This window comes from Eucyclogobius newberryi, unplaced genomic scaffold (genome assembly GCF_026437365.1).
Source record: "Eucyclogobius newberryi isolate DKJ021-1_F unplaced genomic scaffold, fEucNew1.0.hap1 SCAF_15, whole genome shotgun sequence".
Classification (NCBI taxonomy): domain Eukaryota; kingdom Metazoa; phylum Chordata; class Actinopteri; order Gobiiformes; family Gobiidae; genus Eucyclogobius; species Eucyclogobius newberryi.
The window spans coordinates 11,689,718-11,712,552 of record NW_027315779.1 but is presented as its reverse complement, the minus strand read 5'-3'; the positions used below and the strand labels follow the sequence as shown (position 1 = coordinate 11,712,552).

Sequence of the window (22,835 nt, the reverse complement as noted above, 5' to 3'; positions counted from 1 at the left end):
ACAAACACAACATAAAGACAACTGATTATTGCCACTACCACATTGATTTTCAGAAGCTCAAATCCGTAGTTTTTTACCTTTTACTATTCATTGCCATTGAATTCACAATTTTGTTTAAATTATCTTGTAATTACAAAATAAAATCTCGTAATTATGAGGAAAAAATATGACCTGTTACCCGATTACCCCATTATTACCATCTTATTGGACTAAAGCACATGGATGTAAACAAACAAGTCTAGCATGTCAAGGCTTTCCTTAAAAAATGGACATTAGCACATAACGTTAGCGGAAAAGAATTAGTGGATAGCCAAAAATAAATAAATCTCATAATTACGAGATACTTTACTCATAATTACGAGATACCTTTCCGTTATTACGAGATTTTTTTTTTTCGTCGTTTGAAAAAAAAAAGTCAATAACTATAATGCTCTCTGGTAAAAAAAAAAGTCTGTTTGGTGGTTGCGTGTTACAATATGCAGTGGTTGAATGAAAAAAGACAATCTGGACATTGTCATTAAAAGTTGGTGTGTGTCAGAAGCGTTCTCAGTCGGACTAATGAGTGTGAAACAAACAGGAAGCCGCAGGGCTGGAGTTTTTTTGGGGCAGAGTTGTTAGTCTTCAGCCATTGCAGTATCGTGGCTCTGTAACATAACACGCAAAATCCACGAAAAGGGGACCTGGCATCACTCGAGGAGCCTGTCTTTACATGAATATACGAGCTAGCACTCTCACACCACCGATCTACGTCTGAAAAACGGGTAAGTTACTGAATACAGCTTGAAAAACCAGCGAGAGAACGGGATGGGTGACGGATCGGGCACGTCGGTTAGCATATTAGCCCGGCTGCTAATGCTAACACAACGATGACATCTGATCTCATTTCACGCCACAAAGTTGTTTTAAGGGCCGATTGTGTGCGTCTTATTGATCATGTGGTATACACACCGGACACGACTTGCTGTGTCGTTTGCCGGAGCTTTTTGGAGGTTTTGTCGGCTAATATTTGGTTTCTTGCTAACGTTAGCCGCTCGGTGCTACGCCGCTGCTGGAGAATATGACACGTAGCCGAGGCTTCTTCTGAGCAACCTGTTAGCCATCTTCACTTAATTATTACAGAAAACTACACCGCGATCGCGTTCACTCCATCCAGATTCTACAGTTAAGCTAAACTATGTCGTCCCGTGATATCCTGACAATATTTAAGAAACCGGTGACATTAAGATTGCGATACGGCTAACGCAAATATAGCGTTTTGACACTGCTCTTGAGAGTTCATGACATTACAGTACAGAAGAACTGACCATCACAAGTAGTTCTTATAAATTGTATTGTAATACACTTGACAATACAATTTAATAGGTCAATAAGTCAGCACAGCCATTTTACGTTTTAAAACTCATAGAACAGAAGTGTAAACTCTTCCTCTTTCTAAATATGTTTTTTGGAATATTATTACTCATTGTTAAAGTAGTTGTATTTTAATAATGGTTCTAAACTCTAAAACACATGCCAAAAACATTTTATGACAAAGATAATTGCATAATGAAAATGTCAAAGAGAATAAACCATTTCTCTGTCTAGGCCCCTTCGGTGGCAATATTTCAACCTTTTATTTGGTTAAAATGCAGAAATCAGTGACTAGTTGACTACAAAAATAAGCGTTAGTTGATAGTTGTTGTTTTTTACTTCCCACTACAGCAAATCTAAAGTCTGAACTGTATCTAATAATGACTCTCTGGTTGATTAAAAATAGTGGTCCATCTCAGGAAAGACTTCTTCAGATGGAAATGTCAAATTTCTGAAACACCTAGGAATTTAATCTAATGCAATTTAGTAGTAGATTTGAAAAAGTAGGATTCTGTTCAGACTCGACTTCACTGCTCAACTCTGAACATTCACATTTGAGAAAAGGCAGACATTTGAGCTGATAAACAAATAAAAGGTTCACATGCATTTTGGTCTTTTCAGAACATGTTTGTCGAGAAATAAACTACAGATTCAACAAGACTGTTTCTAAAAAAAATGACAAGATCATTTGTTCTTTGTGGAGGACATTTTGTTATCTAAATACTGTACTTTTCAGACTTTAAGCCGCTACTTTCCCCCCTGCTTTGAACCCTGCGGCCCATACAATGGTGCGGTTAAGTTAAAAGTATAAAATTATATCATTTTACTGGCTAACGGGGGGGGGCACTCTAGCAGTAAGCTTAAGCATTTGACACACTGTAGAAGAATACATCAATGGACAGTGGTCACTGTATTTTAAGCTTCAAAATGCTGTGTGTTTTATTACAATCAGACTCATCTTCACAGAGAAATTAGTCTAATGAGGAAGTGAATCTAGACTCGGCAAAATGCAAAGACACACATGGAGCGCGGACCTACGATATACGGCAATCTGCAGTTTAGAGCCACATTGAAATGAGACTTTCTGAGACCCCTGCATCACTACCATGGACCATATATTTGTGTAAATGTCTCATGTTACAACTTAACACTTAGTCAATAAGCACAAGCTCAGGAGCAGATGAACCAGATGTGAAGACACAGACATGGATAAATCAGCTCACACAGAGTAATCAAGGACAGAGCCGACAGTAGGGACAGAGTGGACAGAGGGGGACAGCAGAGGACAGTTGTGACAGCTGTGATGTGTTTTCTGTTTGTTAAGCTTCAAAATGCTGTGTTTTATTACAATCAGACTCGTATTCACTGAACTATTTGTCTAATTAGTCCCTCAGACCGCGGGCGCACCGCGAGAACCCCGGTTCATAAAGGCGCATCACTACCACGTTTATGTGTAGAATATGGGCCCTTGCGGCTTATTGACAGGTGTGGCTGTATCGCCTGAAAAGTACAGTAATTGCAGCCTTTGTGATTTGGTAATTGCAGCAACTAAAATTTTGATTAGATTGTGGTATATTGTGCTGCCTCTCTGTTATACTGTGTTTATCATTTAGAAAAAACTATAAACTGCCTTTCAGTTTAGTCATTTGAGACTCAATTTGCACCAAGTGATCATGAAAAACTGGATTTTATTGTCCTTTACCAGTTCATTGTTGTATTACCTTTACTAAAACGTATTGAACTTAGGCTAATGTTACACCGACTAATTATTTAAAATCATAGCGTAATTGTTTTGTATTAGAGGTACATATTAGATTATGTTTTTTTTTTATACAAACAAGCTTTCATTTAATTAATGTTCAGTTATTTGTTCTTTTCAGCCATCCAAAACAAATGTTTGTGTTTAGAATGTAGTTTGAACCTTTTTCTTTTAGTCAGGGCTGCAATATAACAAATTACTCGCAAATATCTGACCAAACAACAGTCTTTTAGTTTAGCAGGTCATATTTTAGTAAGTTTTTTTTATTTATTGATTTATTTGGTAGGGACAATGCAGTCGTACATAGTTACACAAGAGTTTATAGCCAGCGCTAGTTTTCAACCCCTGTCCCTGGTTGGGCTTTTCTACACATGCAAGGACGTAATCAGGACTAAACTGATTGAAAATAAAGATTTAAGTACCACACTAGCAGTAGATCAAGACTAAACTCAGATCAAACTGGTTGACGGGACAAAAAAAAAAAGACTTGAAATGCATAAACGACAGGTGAGACCACTTAAAATGTAGTTGACATCATCGTTACAGTTCAGCCACAAATTTTGCCCAGTTTTCCTTCATTGGTCAGTTTTGATAAAGTAAAGCTTATTTTTTTGTATTTTCTTTTGTCGTACGTTGGTGTCCGATTCGACAAAAGATCCGTTCAAACGTAAATCCTCCGTGACGTCTGGGTGAAAAAGCTTTTGTCGGCCATGAGCGACGTTTTGTCTTTCGAGTCTCTCTGGAGTCGTGTTGAACGGTGACGAACGCTCTCGGGCAAACGCCGTGCCAGGAGCGCGCTGCGATAAATGTATAAACTTTACATTTGCAAAGAACTCGGGCGGCCTTCTTTCAATGCACAGGGTTTTATTTGTAGGATTTAGAGGCGTGTGATCATTTGAATCCGTGTTGTAATAAGGCAGGGAAAAGGTATCGTATTTTTTTTAAATATCTTTTTTCATAGTTTTGGCCGAGGTGCGACTTATACTTATATTTATACTTATATACTTATACTCTGTAGCGACTTATATGTGAGATTATTTGTTATTTTCACACTTGCAACTGCATTTCATTCTCCAGTGCAACTTGTATGTTTTTTTCTTCTCTATTATGCATTTTTTGGCTGGTGCGACTTATACTCCGGAAAATATGGTAAATGTAATGAGGGGGAAAATGACATTTGGATTAAATTTGGAAATGGACAAATTCGATAAACTTTGGACTATATGGGACTTGACTGTGGGACTTACTTTGCTTTATTTTTATTTCTTTATTTAGAATTGTATTATTTATTTTTGTTTCCTGTTTTTATTGTACATATCATTTTTTTAAAAATACTTTAAAAATAGGAATATGGCTGTAATGTAATGCAATGTGGAAAAAGTGAGTTTAGAGGTTGGCGATGTGTGGAAATGTAGATAATATCCTGAATGTTGTTTTGAAGAAATTTGAATATTGAGTTAATCGTTTTTAGTAAAACTAAGAATAAAGTTTCTGCACTTTTGTGATTCCCTTTGCCCTTTACATTTATCTGATAATTAAACATGAATTCATCGTTTAAATGCTTGTTTCATCACTTTTCTAGCCCTGTTCAAGATATAATCTTGTAAGTTTGAGAAGTAAAACAAGAACTTGTCAATTTGTTCTAATTCGATTAATTTTAGCTAGGACTTATGACTCCTAGTTTATTGAAATAATTGATAACTAACTCAATTGTTTTGTTGCCTCGACAATACAGACTCAAACGCATGCTTCACACTTTAACTGAAACCAAATGGCAACAACCTTTCATAATTTTAATTAAATATTTGTATTGTATGAATATTTCCATCTGTGTATATGTTTTGCTGTAAAAGGCACACTGATGACGGAGCCACCTGCTTGTCTCCATGGAGATGTTATGACTTGCCAGGGATTTTTTGTGATTCCACGTCAAACTTATTTGTTTCCATGGATACAAGCAGGGGACTAGGGATGCCAAGGTAATCGTAACTATCAAATAATAATACTTTTGACAATTTCTGAAGAAAAAGTATTTGCTGTTCAATGTACAGCCCAAAAAAATAGACCTAAATGTAAAGAACTTGAGTTTCTCTGGCTGTTTTTGTCACATTTAACTGTATTTTGTCTTTCAGAAAGTTTAATCTTGTAAAACCACTCACAAAACATGAGGAAATATAACAAGTCGGACCACGGGAATGACAATAATCGTGAACAATCATTAAATCGTGACGCGTTTTCTCACAATAATCGGGACATTTCTAACGTGGACACCACTGTCACAGGTCAGATCCGTGAAGAGGCGAACCCACCCGCTGTAAAAAGCTGTTGCAATAAAAACACCGGCAATTAAACAAATGCACGGGAGATAAATTGAACTTAGTCCTCGTTTAGTCCAAGTTCAGTCCTGTGATTAGACCAGATTCAGTTGTCGTTTAGTCCTGGTTTAGTCCATGTGTTTTGTGTTTTTGTCCGTGGCACATTTTGAATTAGGAGGGGGCCCGCCGTGCCCTGTATCTAAATTCCTCGAAAAAAATCAAGAGTTAACTAGTAATTTGGCCATATTTGGGGCATTTTCTTCGCTTAAGTTTCGTTTTGACAGACATGCCCACTTCGCAGTCTTCTCGCTTCTCATTGGCCGAGCGGTGTCCGTGATCTAATTTCGATGAAAGCGGGCATCTGATTGGCCGCTGCGTTCGGTTGTACTCGGAAATGCCCGCTCTAATTTTGCCCCTAGGTTGGCGGGCGTCAATCTCTACTCAGTCCGCAATCCCCCTTTGGACTTGTTGGCATCGGGGCAATGTATATATGTTGGTAGTTTATTTTGTAGGCTGTGATTTTATATATTCCACAAGATTTCCTTGTGTCAAATGCTCTATACAGTATTTATTTTGTATCTAAGAAACATTATTATATTGAATTAAACAGTATTGAAAGATCATGATCTCTGGTTTATAGGAATTCAGCATTTGTGCTCTTCCTTCATATCAAATAAAAGATAAAAGTACTTTAAATTGTTTTACGTGCTAATAACGAGGTTTAAAACAACACATTTATCTTGTTCTTATGACGCCGCGATGCCGCGCGCGCTTGTGGGCCCCTGAAATTGCTGGGGGGCCTCCCTGGCCCCCTTTGAAAATCTATTTCTCAGCCTGCTGTAAATCTCTTGCACAATGTAAGCAAATGTAAAATTATGCACTTTACTCTGAAGGTTACGCAGCACGGTTACTAAGTGTAAGTGAGTGTTCAGAAGTGAGTGTTCAGTAAGTGAGTTTTCAGTAAGTGTGAGTGAGTGTTCGGTAAGTGTAAGTGAGTGTTCGGTAAGTATAAGTGAGTGTTCGGTAAGTGTAAGTGAGTGTTCGGTAAGTGTAAGTGAGTGTTCGGTAAGTGTAAGTGAGTGTTCGGTAAGTGTAAGTGAGTGTTCGGTAAGTGTAAGTGAGTGTTCGGTAAGTGTAAGTGAGTGTTCGGTAAGTGTAAGTGAGTGTTCGGTAAGTGTAAGTGAGTGTTCGGTAAGTGTAAGTGAGTGTTCGGTAAGTGTAAGTGAGTGTTCGGTAAGTGTAAGTGAGTGTTCGGTAAGTGTAAGTGAGTGTTCGGTAAGTGTAAGTGAGTGTTCGGTAAGTGTAAGTGAGTGTTCGGTAAGTGTAAGTGAGTGTTCGGTAAGTGTAAGTGAGTGTTCAGTAAGTGTAAGTGAAGGGGGCCGAGCTGTTGGAGGGTCCTAAACGCTCCTTTTCCCCATGGATAGAGGAGACTATGGTGTTTCGCTCCATGTGCTCCATGTTTCCACCAAAAACATCCTGTACAATAATGTAGTATGACAGAAATGTACGTTTGTATACAATTGTACTGCCTCAAAATGTATTTAATTAAATCTAGGCAATAAGATGTTTACAAGCCTAAGTTAGTTTAAAATCGCTTGTTCTGCCATATAGTTCTATGGGAAACACTGGGGTCGACCTCCCACCGGGGTCTAGAACAAGAAAGAAGGCACACTCGGGTTTATTTACTTTATTTAATAACTTTAATAACTAACACAGAAAAAAATGGAGATAGAAGAAAAGCAGACATGAGCGTGATAGAGACGTGATCCAGTGATAAACCGCCATATATCCACTGACGATAGCTTGTTATATTATGATATGATGTGCAAAAAGTGACGTAATACCTCACGTATGATTAAGGGTTATTTAAGAAATCATTTGTTATGTTTGGGTGACATCGGCTGCAGACCCCAAAAAAGGTCCCCACACAGGCTGGGATTTGACCTGCACAGGCTAACCACTCTGCCACGGCTCGGGACATGAGCGCTCTTTGGCTCACTGCTCTTTGGCCGCTGTTGCGTCACGGTTACGTCATGTGGGCCAGAGGTGGAAACTAAGGAAAGCAGGAATCCAGTTTAACGAAACTGCTGTCTTGAAGATTATTATTATTATTATTATTATTATTATTACTTTTTAATTACTATTATTATTATTTTCATTATTTTTTTGATAGAAGGGCAGCATTTTTAATATATATATATATATATTTATTTTCTTATTTTTTATTAATATTATTATTATTTTTTTAAATGATGAGCAACACTTTTCTTGTTTTTTGTTCTTATTATCATTCCTTTTAAATTATTATTATATTTTTTTTAAGAAGAGGGGCAACATTTTTATATTGAGTACTGTGGAACATTCTAGGCAAAGCAATAAGATCTCCGTGGAGACGAGCAGGTGGTGCACTAGAGTTTTACCTTTGCTTTTTTGTTGTTGTTGTTCTCCTTCTCCTTTTTCGTCTTCTTTGTCGTCGTCGTCGTAGTGTTGCTAACTCTGTCTGTTTCCCGCAGGACTCACCAGCTCCGGATATGTCCTTCATCTTCGACTGGATTTATAGCGGTTTCAATAGTGTACTACAGTTTTTAGGTGAGTAAAATAACAGCTTGCGAGTACCTCAGACCCCTACAGCCCCCCTGAAAGGACCAGAGGTGGGGTAAACTCACTTCAAAATATTAGTACTCAGGTGGAAGTACAAAGTGTCTGTCTGGACCTGGATCTGATTTATAATGTGAAGAGAATGTAAATGTAATTGTAAATGCAAAACATTAGAATGCACAACGCGCTGCTATCCTGGGAACAAGGCTGCAGGTGTGCAGTAGCACGCTGGGAATGATTGACATGTGGGAGAACTTACTCTGCTGTCCACGCCACAAGGAAATAAGATAAGATAAGATATTCCTTTATTGTCCCACATGGGGAAATTTCATTGGTGCAACGCAGGTAAAATGAGACTCAAAATAATATTCCTTTAAGTCTTTTAACGCTTAACAGACAAAAACAAGTGTGCTCTCTGTGCTTTCTACAATTGTGCAGTGAGTGTTTGGTGGGGCCCAGAGCAGAGGAATAAGAATACATCGTTATTGGTAGTATTAGCACAGCAATAAACCAAATATTAATTCAAAAAAGGATTAAAAGTCCTATAATATAGTCCTGTAATCTATAATTAGTCACAAAAGTTTCTTATTTGACCCTCTGCAGCTCAAATGTTATGCTACAAAAAAATCTAAAATTGTCCCACTATTGCAAAGAAAACGTACGCAAATCGATACATAATATTGTTCCAGCTTATTGTATATGGACCAGGGCCCATAACATCCTCACATGCCGATGGACCAGGGCCCATAACATCCTCACATGCCGATGGACCAGGGCCCATAACATCCTCACATGCCGATGGACCAGGGCCCATAACATCCTCACATGTCGATGGACCAGGGCCCATAACATCCTCACATGCCGATGGACCAGGGCCCATAACATCCTCACGTGCTGATGGACCAGGGCCCATGACATCCTCACATGCCGATGGACCAGGGCCCATAACATCCTCACATGCCGATGGACCAGGGCCCATAACATCCTCACATGCCGATGGACCAGGGCCCATAACATCCTCACATGCCGATGGACCAGGGCCCATAACATCCTCACATGCCGATGGACCAGGGCCCATAACATCCTCACATGCCGATGGACCAGGGCCCATAACATCCTCACGTGCTGATGGACCAGGGCCCATGACATCCTCACGTGCCGATGGACCAGGGCCCATAACATCCTCACGTGCCGATGGACCAGGGCCCATAACATCCTCACGTGCCGATGGACCAGGGCCCATGACATCCTCACGTGCCGATGGACCAGGGCCCATAACATCCTCACATGCCGATGGACCAGGGCCCATAACATCCTCACATGCCGATGGACCAGGGCCCATGACATCCTCACGTGCCAATGGACCAGGGCCCATGACATCCTCACGTGCCAATGGACCAGGGCCCATGACATCCTCACGTGCCGATGGACCAGGGCCCATGACATCCTCACGTGCCGATGGACCAGGACCCATGACATCCTCACGTGCCGATGTACCAGGGCCCATGACACCCTCACGTGCCGGTGCCGCGCAGGACATCCTCACGTGCCGTGCCACCCACGCAGGGCATCCTCACGTGCCGGTGCCGTGCAGGACATCCTCGCGTGCCGTGCCACCCACGCAGGGCATCCTCGCGTGCCGTGCCACCCACGCAGGGCATGCCGTGCCACCCACGCAGGGCGTGCCGTGCCACCCACGCAGGGCATCCTCGCCATCCTCGCGTGCCGGTGCCGCGCAGGGCATCCTCGCGTGCCGGTGCCGCGCAGGGCATGCCGGTGCCGCGCAGGGCATCCTCGCGTGCCGGTGCCGCGCAGGGCATCCTCACGTGCCGTTGCCAGTGTGAGTTCAGAGTTCAGAGCACAGTTTGAACAGTTAGTTCTTGCCCCGGTGAAGCGGCCGCTCCTGTTCCTCCCGTCAGACCGGTGTCTCCCAACAGGTCCAGGCGAGTCACACTTTCGGGCCGCTGTATAGTGCATAAACATGTGTTGCTAACGGAGACGAGCGCTGGGTTGAAAGAGAGGGAAACGGGCGTCGCCTGAAGCTTGTTTGTCCACGTGGGGCGTTTACGATCCAGGAATCGTCAACACGTTTGGCCAAAAGGGTCAGAAGTTCAAGAGCGTTTGAAATATGAACCGCTAAACTAAAATGATTAAGTAACAGTGGTTGAATAAAGTTATATACTTAACTACATGTGTGCAAGACGAGGCTTCACCTGCATTGATGAACACGTTAAATATCACAACTATTATGATTAAAGGGCCTATGACAGGTTTTTACAACGTTCTAATGTTTGCTTTATTTAGTTTGTTTATACCTGTTGTATCAATCAAGCAGGTATTTGTGAAGAATTTTGTTTTAAAGCTGTAGAAAATGACAGGAAGTGACATCACACTCATTCCAGTCAAAGTTTATGCAGAATTTACATAAAGAAACAACTTTTTTTTAAGGGTTAGGGTCAACAAAATAAAGTCACTCTCACATATTTTTATATTTGTCAAATAAGAAAAATTGTGACATTGGATAAGTTTTGGCCCAATGTTTGCTGGGTAATTTCCTAGTGTGATGTCATCGATTACAAACAGGAAGTGAAATCTTAAACCTAAAAAAAATTGCTATTCTTGGATAACATGTTTACATATTAATCTTAACTGCAATTTAGTTCAATGAGTCGTCCGACCTGTAGGGGGCACTTTAACAGTGGGATATTTGTCAGAAAAATAAACTATCACAATAATAACAATAATATAACTATTTAAAACCTGCAAAATGAGCAGTTACATATGAAAAATATAACAACTTGCCATGTATTATTTAAAATAATGAGAATAATGTGATTTTTCTGTACTTTTTTAGGTTCATTTTACTATTCTATCATGTTTTATGCCATTCTTCAACCATTCAAAAGGCATCTAGGCACATTTAGGGAGGTTTTGGCACATTTTTGATAGATTGCAATCATACTCCATATTATTAGGACTGTAATCAAGTAAAGACGACAAGACGTTAAGGTTATTGGTGTTGTTTTGTATCGTATTGTATTTGTATGTGAAAACACATAATTAATTCATTATTTAAACTGATGACAAGCTTTTTTTTTAATTGAACTGTGTCCGCACAAAAGTTCTAATTAATTCAATGAAAGTCTGACCAATCCTTTTCTTTACGTAACTGACAATGAAAAATAACGATGTTTCCCTCTTTCTTTCTTTCTTTCTTTCTTTTCTTTTTCAATCCCTATTCTCCGTTCCAGGACTGTATAAGAAGTCGGGGAAGTTAGTATTTCTGGGCCTGGACAATGCCGGTAAAACGACACTATTGCACATGCTCAAAGACGACAGACTGGGACAGCACGTGCCCACCTTACATCCCAGTGAGTGCAAGCCTTTGATGACTTTTTAACACTTTGTATCTGTTTTTACAAATGGATTCTTCAGATGGAGAAGTGAATCTGGGGCGGACACGGTTGAACGATTTATCATCAGATGCAGACAGCGCGCGGCAGTCTGATTTGTCGCCACGTGCTGCTTTTGCACAATACTTAATGGGGGGAAACAAAATGTATTAAAGCGGTGGGTAGTATTAGACTTTAAAAGAGACGTATTAGACTTTTTTTTTCAGAAACTTATTATTAAACTATAACATAAATGGATCATTATTTTACTTTTTGTTCATTGTTAACTGCAACATTGACCTAAACGGCTTAATAATGCAAACAAATCCAATGCCTTCCTGTTCAAAACGGCTGAACTGATAATATATATTCCTTTTAATCTACACTCACCTCATAGCAGTGATTTTACATTATTTTTGTCATATATTTGTAGCGCTTTTGTTTTGGCAGCTGTTTTTGGGTGGTTTGTCTTTGTTTACTCTTTATCCAAACGAACGTCTAAAAAGCCGTTTTAAAGATGTGCACATGCCTAAAAAGTCATGCATGTAAATATGAATGATGTGTCAAAGGATTCGTGAGCTCTAGAAACAGTTCGGACAGATTTAAATGCGTCGTCCTTTCACAGTTTGAAAATCAGGCAAGAAGTAGTAAAAACGATGCACTGTAAGTGTGCGGCCTTCTGTGCAACTCCAGTTTTATTAATGTATAATAAAGTGTTTGGGCACTAAAATATCAGTGAAGTACAAGGGAAAGACTTGATTACAGCAGTGGTTCTCAAACTGTGGGTGCGGGTCCAAAAGGGGGAGTATTAGTATAAAGGTTTTACGCATATTTACTGCTTGTTTTAAACCTAAATGGCCTTAATCAGATGAAACACGGTTTTAACGGTTTTATCAAATACGGTGCTGTGATGATCGGAAAATACACTTGCTATATTATAAAGAAAACTTGGAACTGCAGAAGCAACTCAAAAGTGCCGCGAGTAGCTAGTAGGTGGAGCCGAAGGGTCAGTTCTTGGAGTGGGAAACGCCTTAGTGACTTTTTTTTAATTTCCCCAAAGTAAAGGCACTAGAGCATGTTTAAAGGCCAATATCTATACAAACTATGCACAGTATTTGTCCTTAAGTGACGCGTTGTAAAATGTGAAACCTGTGTCTCCTCAGCCTCTGAAGAGCTGACGATCGCTGGCATGACCTTCACCACATTCGACCTTGGAGGACACGCACAAGGTCAGATGCCAACAAAAAAGAATGTTGCATCGATGATTTGTTTATTATAGTGCCTATGATGTTGTAATGTTGACTCTATTTGGTGCATTTTTACCTGTTGTGCATATAAATATTTTTTTTTACACCAATCGAGCAGGTATTTGTGGAGAACACTTTGAAAAATCTGTTGAAAATGACAGGAAGTGACATCACACCAGGGACACTCGTTTCAGTCAAAGTTTATGCAGAATTTACACAAAGAAACAACTTTTCTGACTCTGAACAATAATGTTAAATCATTTTTTCCCCCAGTGTTGGTTGGATAATTTCCTAGTGTGATGTCATCAACTACAACCAGGAAGTGAAATTATAAACCTAAAAATTCTGTGATTTATTTATTTATTTATTTTTTTTTCAAATCTAATTTTATCTTATTTTTTAGAAAAATTCTAAATATGTTGATCTTAAATGCATTTTAGTTCAGTGAGTCAGAGGATCTTTAGATTGAATGATTGAGAGTTTATAATGTTATTAGGTGTTAGAGCTGGACGATGTCGATAAAACGATGTCTTTAAACGTAGTAGTTGAGGTTTAATTATCAGACAAATGTAAAATGTCTGTAAAATGTATCTAAAAAATGCAGTTGTTTGAAAGTTTTATTTTCTTACTATAAATTATATATTAGATCAAAACTGCCTTCACCATATCAACTCCATTTCCATTTATACTTCATATGTTTTACTGGTCAAAGGCAGAGCAATAACGTCTTGTTTGTACATGTGCAGCTCGCAGAGTGTGGAAAAACTACCTCCCGGCCATCAACGGCATCGTGTTCCTCGTGGACTGTGCGGACCTCCCACGGCTGGAGGAGTCCAAAGCAGAACTCGACGTAAGGAACATGCAACACACGACACATGCACACACACGCATGCACGCACTTGCACACGCACTTGCACACGCACTTGCACACGCACTTGCACACGCACTTGCACATGCACACACACACACACACACACACTCGCACACACTGGCACACACACATACACTCGCACATACACACACATACACTCACACTCGCACATGCGCACACACACACACTCGCACATACACTCGCACATACACACACATACACTCGCACACACACTCGCACATGCGCACACACACACACTCGCACATGCACACACACACTCGCACATACACTCGCACATGCACACGCACACACTCGCACATGCACACACACTCACACTCGCACATGCACACACACTCACACATGCACACACACTCGCACATGCACACACGCACCCAAATTATTAACCTGTAAACCCAGACCCTTTATCAGTGTAGGTAAGCTAAATTTTGCAATAAATTAAGATCAAAATATAAGATAAAAAGATTATGTGAATATAGTGCCGACCAAAAGGAAAAAGAAAGGAAAAGCATTTTTATAAAAAAAAAAAAGGTTAAGGGGCTGAACAGTCGCGGTTAAAGGCTACGAGAGAGACGGTGGGAAATAAGTAGGGATGTTACGATCAGGTTTTTTTGGCCTCGATCCGATTCCGAGTCATCTGATTTTGAGTATCTGCCGATACAAAGTCCCGATCCGATACTTTCGTAACACAATAAAAAAGTGCACAAATGCAACATAAACAGGTTGCCCCCAATTTTTACTTTATTTTTTAACACTTTTCTTTGAGGTAGCTTGAATAAGAAATAATAATGCAAAATTTGAATTAAATAAAAATACCAGATCAACTTAAAATACCAGATCAACTTAAAATACCCAGCAGGCATGTAAACAAATAAGCAAAGTGTAAAATGTTGTGATCCATTCATGCATTATACGGAGGTGAGAGACTTCGGTTTTCATGTCTAATAATAAGCTTGAAATGTATCGCGCTGATCAAACTATTGTTACATTCTTCCTCTACGCAGTAATCAGGCAGAGGCTGAACAGGCATATGACTCGTTTGCAACACAATTTTATTAAAGGCGGTATGGACGATTTTTCGGCGATTTGAGAACGCAGGCGGAAGTGCGCATGCCTGCGGACCGATACAACACACACGTGCGTTTTGTTTATTAGCGCAACGGAGCGCATTGCTCGTCTCCCGTAGATTTCTGTCCACTTCTGCGTCAGCTCGAACTGTCTTTCTCCGTCTTCATTTTGCCCCGTACACTGAGGGAACTATATTATGATAGATCCATGCGCTTAGGCAACGGCAACGGAAAACGTGGGGACGAGCCTGACGCGGCTGCAGGTGAGCGGTAGGTGCGTTTTATGATTGATACGTGGCAGGACAAATGATTTATCCACTCCACAAGGAAATATGATAAAAAAATTGCTGAAAAAAATCGTCCATACCACCTTTTAAGTTACATGATCTAGACAGAGAGCCTATGGACCGTCACACGAGCGCTCCGAAAACACAACGTAAAACACCAACACGCTTCCGGGCTACCCACAATGCCCCCCTCTCTCTTAAAGGGCCAGTCAGGCTGGTAACACTAATAAGAGTAAAATGTATATCCGATCACTGAACGGGGACGCAACATCTGATTTCAATCAAGTCTGAAACGACGTGATCGGGCCCCAATTTCCGATCACGTGATCGGATCGGAACATCCCTAGAAATAAGTATATTGATTTTGTGTTTATGTTTCTTAAGACGGTTCCTGCACCAGGAAAATTAAGAAACAAAATTTAAAAAAATTAAAAAGGACACATATTTTGTAAAATTGACTTTGTTGAGATCTTAACCCTGTTCAAATATTGTTCCTTCATAAAAGAACAGCTAGACTAGAATTTAGCTTCATTCACACTACCGTATTTTCCGGACTATAAGTCGCACTGTTTTTCATAGTTTTGGCCAGGGTGCGACTTATACTTAGGCTGAGCAAAATAATATGTCTGTTTGCCGTAACCCGACCGACCCAGTGTGAAACTAGCCGACTGAAATGTTTTTATCAGCATTTTGTTGAAAAAACGTCATTCTTTTATTTTTCAATTATTTCGCCGTCTCACCGACTGGACTTCCCTAAACTGCCGTGTTGAATATTTTTTATCACGCTTGTTATCCTATTTTTCATCCTTATAGAAAAGATAACGCACTGCGCAACGCATCTGCGTCTGCATAGTCACTCCCCCACATGCATCTGTAACGAAACAGACCGCGAGTTAATGACGACAAATTGCCTTAAACAAGTTGGTTTGTCTCTGTCGGCGCCACTCTAGTGTCCATAGGACATGCCAGGCTCTGTCAGGGTGTTTTACACAATGCATTCTGGGATTGACACACGCCCAGTAGCGTCATCACAACAAACATGGCGGCGCCCGTGTACCCCGCATGTTCCCCCTGCTCGCCTTCGCTACCAAAATAAAGGATAGCGGCGTACAAAAGGTCGATTGAAATGTCTTAAAATCGTGATTTAGTCTCCCGATCAGGTTGAGAGAGACGTTTTCCGTCATTGACTGTTGAAGCCTGACCCCTGGTGGTCACTCCGACTCAAAAAATGGCAAAATTTTTATCTTTTTTTTTGCCTTCAAAGTAAAAAAAAATAAGAATTTGCCTACCGTCCGACCCACTTGAAAAATGTTGACTCGCGTTACAGCAAACAGACAATTTATTTAGGGTAGCCTTATATTTATACTTATATACTTATACTCCGGAGTGACTTATATGTGATTATTAGGCCCGAGCGCCACAAGCTGGCGAGAGGCCTATTACTCTCGTAAGGCCGTGCAAAAGTACGCACTAAACGAGCGCTTTAAATTGGCGTGCTTTATAAAGCACTCATTTGCGCTAAGTAGCTCACGAATACATTCCCCATATCTTGCATGTTCCGTGCATATAAGCATGTAATGCAAAAATTGAACATTATTACTGTATAGAGGGCCAAAAACACAAAGTGGGCGGCGCCCACTCAAAATTAACGAAAGTACCCGTCAGTGACCAGGGACCCACACCATGAGGTAGGAAAGCGCGAGCGCTTTCCGAAAATGTATAGTTCATGATATTTGAAAAATGGGAAACATTGTTTTCGCATCGGAATATTATTCTTTCTTTCTTCTTCTTCTTCTCGGGACCAACCCCCCTATTTTTCACCCAGTGAACATTGACGAAAAGTCACAAAAATTAGCACACCTCTAAAAATCGTGCCTCTCTACATTCTGGCTATTTCCTTTTTCTAAAAATAAAAAATTGGCGCGTCAGCGCCCCCAAATGTACCAAAAATGCATTGAGAGATGGGAAATGACCCAAAAAAAATCTGATCGTAGAATCATGAAATTTGGCGCAGAGGTAGATGGTGACAAGAGAAGTAAAAAATATTATTACGGCAACGCCGTCCGCCCAACCAAATGTCGGCCATATTGCTTCAAAAATGGCTAAACATGACTTCGGAGTTTTTCCAAACGTCGTACTTTTACGAACTCCTCCCAGGGCGGTGGCCCTAAAAAGCTGAAATTTGGTGAAAATGCTACTGAGGAGTGGGACATCAAAAGTTATCCAAATTACATTGATACCTCTCACGGTCTCTGTGCGGCGAAGCCGCAAACTGTAGCAAGAATTTCAGAAATCTCCCAAATTTAACATTTCTGCCGTTTGCGCAGATAAAGTCCGAATTGCGTCAAATTAGAATCAGTTGTTAAACTCTTTGCCCTAAACCTGCTTAAAGTGAAATAAATTAATTTGGAGCCACAGCGCCCCCTACAGATTTTATATGGAGGTTAAATATTTAGTTTTGCGAAATTATATGAAATTTGACACAACTCAATTTTGGCATCCCCATCAAAAAAGTCAATGAGACCCATGTCATAATTGTTATGGCTTTGCCGTAACGATGACCGAAACCTTCCATGTTATTCCAATGGAGAAATCGCCTGAACATGTTTACACTTTAGACTTTCATGAACTCCTCTTAGGGCGTTAGACATATTAACCTGAAATCTGGTGAGACTCATCTTCAGGGGTGGACCATCAAAAGTTATCCACATTTTTATTCTAAGAGTCACGGTGTCTGTGCGGCAAAGCCGCACATTTTAATAATAATAATAACCTTTATTTATTTAGCGCTTTTCAGTGACCCAAAGATTCTTTTGCCAAGAATTCAAAATAAAATTGCTTTTTGATGGTAAAACAAAGGGGAGAAGATGTGACAGCGTCACAGATTCAGCAGTAGATGTAATAAAAGGACAATTGGGGCGCGTTAGCGCCCCCTCCTCTTGCGGCGTCGTGGCGAGGGCCAATCATTGCCGCTTGCGGCTATATTTATTTGTTATTTTCACACTTGCAACTGCATTTCATACTCCAGTGCAACTTATATGTTTTTTTCTTCTCTATTATGCATTTTTTTGACTGGTGCGACATATACTCCGGTGCAACTTGTAGTCCGGAAAATACGGTCGTTTGAGCATCAAAAACACTCTGAATTTCCTCGAACTGTGACGTTTTCTCGATTTGTGACGTGGCTCTGAGAATCCTAATGTTTGTCCTTTTAAAGGTTGAATGGACGATTTTTTGGGCATAAATTTGAGTCTCATTTCCTCGTGGCGTGGACTGCCGATTATTCCTGCCACGTATCAATCATAAAACGCACCTACCGCTCACCTGCAGCCGCATGCGGATCGTCCCACATTTCCGCGTGTCTAAGCGCATTGATCTATCATAATATAGTTCCCTCAGTGTACGGGGCAAAATGAAGACGGAGAAAGACTGTTCGAGCTGACTCAGAAGTGGACTGAAATCTACGGGAGACGAGAGATGCGATGCGATCCATCGCGCTAATAAACAAACACACGTGTGTGTTGTATCAGTCCGCACGGGGGAGTGTGCATGTGCACTACCGCCTGCGTTCTCAAATCGCCGAAAAATCGTCCATTGCACCTTTAAGCTTGGGAGAACTGCTGTAACTATAACGGTTTCAGATAAAACTACTGTGCCAGAAACCGATTCTTGCTACTCAGCTGCTTAGTCCTGTAGTTTAGATCTCCGTACAATACGCGTCTGAAGCAGCAGTTCCCCAACAACAACCCCGCCTCTGTGTGGAGTGGGCTCCGGCTTCTCACCAATTACAAGCCCAGAGCCCCCCTTTCCGCAGACGACAACCCAACCCAACCCAACCCCGGTCCCCCCACCACTCTCACAGTCCAGGAACAGGATGTGAGCAGACTATTTCAGAAATCCAACCCCCGAAAAGTTGCTGGACCAGATGGCCCGGCCCGGCCACCTTAAGGCACAGTGCAGGCGAGCTGGCCCATGTCTTCACTGACATTTTTAACACCTCCCTAGAGTCATACCATGTCCCTCCCAGCCTGCTTCAAGTCGTCCATCATCGTCCCTGTCGCCAAGAAGCCCCGGATCAGTGGACTTCATGACTACAGACGTCAGCGCCACAGGTCTGTAGTCATTAAGTCATTTGAATGCCTGGTCCTCCCCCACCTCAAGTCCATCATCTCCCACTTGCTGGACGCCCTGCAGTTCGCCTACAGGACTAACAAGTTTGTGGACGACGCAATCAACCTGGCACTCCACTTCATCTTGCAGCATCTGGATTCCCTGGGAACCTATGCCAGGATCCTGTTTGTGCCTGACTCCACCTGCAGGTGGATCACTGACTTCCTGATGGATCGGAGGCAGTGCGTGCGGCTGGGGAAGAATGTCTCAGACGAGCGAACTATCGGCACAGGAACTCCACAGGGCTGTGTACTTTCTCCCCTGCTCTTCTCCCTGTACACAAACTGCTGCACCTCCAGCCACGACGCCATAAAACTGATCAAGTTTGCGGACGACACCACCCTCATCGGGCTCAATATCTATTTATTATTAGGTTTAGCAGTTTAGACTTTTCAAAAGCTCCTGGAACAGTTGGAAATCTAAAAGAAATGTTTTCTATACCTGATCAAAAATGCACTTGGTTTAAGTTCTACCTCTAAAATGATGACTGCATGTTCTGTGGAAACGCAACATTTTAGCTGGATTTTAGTGTTAAATGTAATAGTTTCATACCAAAACGACTCACAATTGGTGAAAATGTTATGTTATTATATATTGTTTATTATGTAAGAACTTTAAAAGCAGATTATTGTTGCACTTTAGTGCAACATGACATTTTTAATATCTTTTGTGTGGAGAGCTTGTGGCTCTGATCAAATGTTTATATTATTTTATGTCAAATCCTGATTATTTCCACATTGCAGTTTAATGTAGCCTCTCAAAACTACATCACGTCATTGTTCCTCAGCGTGAATTCATCATCAGAGTTAATATTTAGTTTCCTCTCTAATGGTGAATGTGTTTTGTTCCAGGCGTTGATGACAGACGAGACCATTGGAAACGTGCCTATCCTGATCCTGGGGAATAAGATCGACCGGTCGGACGCCATCAGCGAGGAGCGGCTGAGGGAGAGTTTTGGCCTTTACGGACAGACCACGGGAAAGGTACTGACCGGCACGCCACACTGAAGTCCACACAGGGCTTTATGTGTTATAATCCAGTGCAATTTATAGTCCAGAAAATACGGTATAAATCACACCAGCCAAAAAATGCATAATAGAGAAGAAAAAACATATACAAGTCGCACTGTATAAGTGAGTATAAGTCACATCTTTTGGGGAAATTTATTTGATAAAGTTCAAGACCAAGAACAGACATTTCATCTTGAAATGCAATTTAAAATAATAACAGATGAGAGAACATGGTGAATAGGTGTACGTATGCTAACGCTAACACAGACATGACGCACAGACAGAACTGTGGTAAGTGTCTGGTATGTTAACGTAACATATTAAGAGTTATTCAAATAACTATAGCATAAAGAACATGCTAACAAGTTTACCAAAGCATCAGTATTACCCCAAATCACTAAATCCATTGAATTCTTCTTCCTCTGTGTCACTTCTAAACAACTCCACAAACTCCAGAGGAAGTGCAGATTCTTCTTCTGCGTTGCTTAGAACCTAGAGCGCCCTCTTGCGGTTGCCGGTGTGAAAATAACAAATAATATCACATATAAGTCGCTCCAGAATATAAATCGCACCCCGGCCAAAATTATGAAAAAAGGTGCCATTTATAATCCAGAAAATACGGTAATGTTTATGTGTTATACTGCTTGTGTGTTGTACTGTTATATGTATGTGTTATAATGTTCTTCCTCATTCTAACGTGACTGAAAACTGTAACAGAACTGCAAAACTGACAGACTTGGAGATTAATTATGTAACTTTTTTTGTGGAGGGTCTCCGTGGAAACGTGGATGTTCCTCAGTAGGGCATTAATCATCCATCGCTATAGAAATAAAATCGCAGGTGCATTCAGCTGAAATTACAGGAGCACCTCGCAGTAAATATTTTAGATGTAGTTTAGCCTTCAAAATGCCTGTAATTGAATAAATACAAGATGCATTCCCAGGGAGACGAACAGGTAATGGCCCCTCCACCAGAAAAGTTACATAGTGCACTTTAAGTTGTGTCAGTAGAAGATTGATCACGTGTTTGAGGGTTTTTGTGTTTAAAGTTTAAAGCTGAAACATGTTTTAACTCTATATGCGCCTTTACCGTACGTCAAGCTCCGCCTGGCGTTTACTTACGTCCCTCTTCTTTCTCCAGGGGACCATTCCTCTGAAGGACCTGAACACGCGCCCCCTGGAGGTGTTCATGTGCAGTGTGCTGAAGCGGCAGGGCTACGGCGAGGGCTTCCGCTGGCTCTCCCAATACATCGACTAAACAAACCACCAACAACAGCGACGTCCAGGACCACCGCCGAGACCGACCCACCTCCCCCACCCAACCACCAGGGGGAGCCGCACCCGAGCGCTACACATTCACCAAAACGCCGCCACTACAGCCATAAGCATCTGCCGTTCTCTCCCCCCCCCCCCATAGACTTCAAACGGTTGGACATTTTGCACTTCATGTAAATCTTCTCTCTTGGTTTTTTCTTTTTTCTCCAAGAGGGCGACGCCGCAAAACCGCAAAACGACGACAAAAAAAAAAACAAGTCCGACTTTTCTAATCTTTCTAGTGTCTGTCTTTCCGCCTCTTCTGCCATTTGTCCAGTGTAGATTACGCTATATATCGCTGTAAATTTATGTATAAAATTATGGGTTTAATTCACAACAATCTTATCTCCCCACCTACGAAATATAGTTGTAACCAGCACATGCATTCATACACTTTCTTTATTTTTTTCCAATATTTCAATAAAAAACTCAACACAGCCACGTAAAACGACACTCGTACGACGTGTTGGAACTTCATTTTAATCATCTGTGGGGTTTTGTTTTTCCTTTTTTGTTTGTGGCGTCCGAAAAGGGCAGAAAGTATGTTTTTTTTTTTTTTTTGTGGGGCGGATGGGTGATAATCCGAGCGGGGGATTTCAATAGTAGGATTAATTTGCCGTAGTTTAAGCGACGGGAAAGTGGATATTTAACCCGGAAAAACGACTCGATGCAGTACAATGAAGGAGGGAGTAGTTCAAACAGGGTGGATTTAGTGACCAAGTATGAACGAGCTTCGAAATGTGTCCAAAAAGTGATGTTTTAAATTGTTTTTTTGCGCACATTTAAGTATCACATATTTATCGAAACGGCAAAATTACAACAAAAATACGTGTGTTCAATGAGTCAATGTCTATATTAATATTGCTTTCTGGACATATTTTGCAGGCCCTGTATTAAAAATAGAAAAAAACGGGCCAAAATATTGAGTCCTCCTAAAGGGGGCGCCGTACATTCATGAAGTGTACCCGACATCGTACACGGATTTTTGCATTTCCAAAACGGTTTTCCTTTTTCGAATCTATACGTGCATTACTACACAAACTATATGCATGCCTTCTTATTTTTTACACTCTTTCCAGTTAAACGGAGCGAGAAAGACATGCCAAAATTAATCGCCGTTTTTTGGAAAAAGCGGATGATTCGCAACGGATTTCTCGTCCCGAAAAACGACATGGAGTTCATTCCCATCATGTGTTATTAGAGCGACAGAAAGGCCGCGGGACTATGCTGTTCTTTTGAATCATAAACAAATGTAATAAATGTTTGGAATGAATAACAGGCTTTGAGAGTTAATTTGGAGTAGAATAATAATAAAACAACAAAAATATGATTATTATTATTAGTGCGTTTAAAAGTCTATTACGAGTGTTGCCCGGGTTGAACACTGCGGAAAAGAAATGGAATCCATATCAGTTAAAGTGATCTGAAGTCTCATTTT

At 40.9% G+C, this 22,835-nt stretch overlaps 1 protein-coding gene across 1 annotated transcript; it reads left to right on the top strand.

Moving 5' to 3' along the window:
- The first annotated feature begins 567 nt into the window (after positions 1–567).
- On the top strand, positions 568–21,594 carry sar1b (secretion associated, Ras related GTPase 1B). The gene is made up of 7 exons (XM_072446033.1): positions 568–761; positions 7,938–8,013; positions 11,274–11,393; positions 12,578–12,643; positions 13,408–13,511; positions 19,926–20,057; positions 21,225–21,594. The coding sequence occupies exons 2-7, from the start codon at positions 7,956–7,958 to the stop codon at positions 21,339–21,341; spliced, it is 597 nt and encodes a 198-aa protein (XP_072302134.1). The 5' UTR covers positions 568–761; positions 7,938–7,955; the 3' UTR covers positions 21,342–21,594.
- Positions 21,595–22,835: the final 1,241 nt, after the last annotated feature.

Excerpts from the sequence above, each read along its gene's own strand:
- sar1b (XM_072446033.1), top strand. The coding sequence starts at position 7,956 with ATGTCCTTCATCTTCGACTGGATTTATAGCGGTTTCAATAGTGTACTA. Across the intron at positions 8,014-11,273 it reads TAGTGTACTACAGTTTTTAG|GACTGTATAAGAAGTCGGGG; the intron begins GTGAGTAAAATA and ends TCTCCGTTCCAG. Across the intron at positions 12,644-13,407 it reads CCTTGGAGGACACGCACAAG|CTCGCAGAGTGTGGAAAAAC; the intron begins GTCAGATGCCAA and ends GTACATGTGCAG.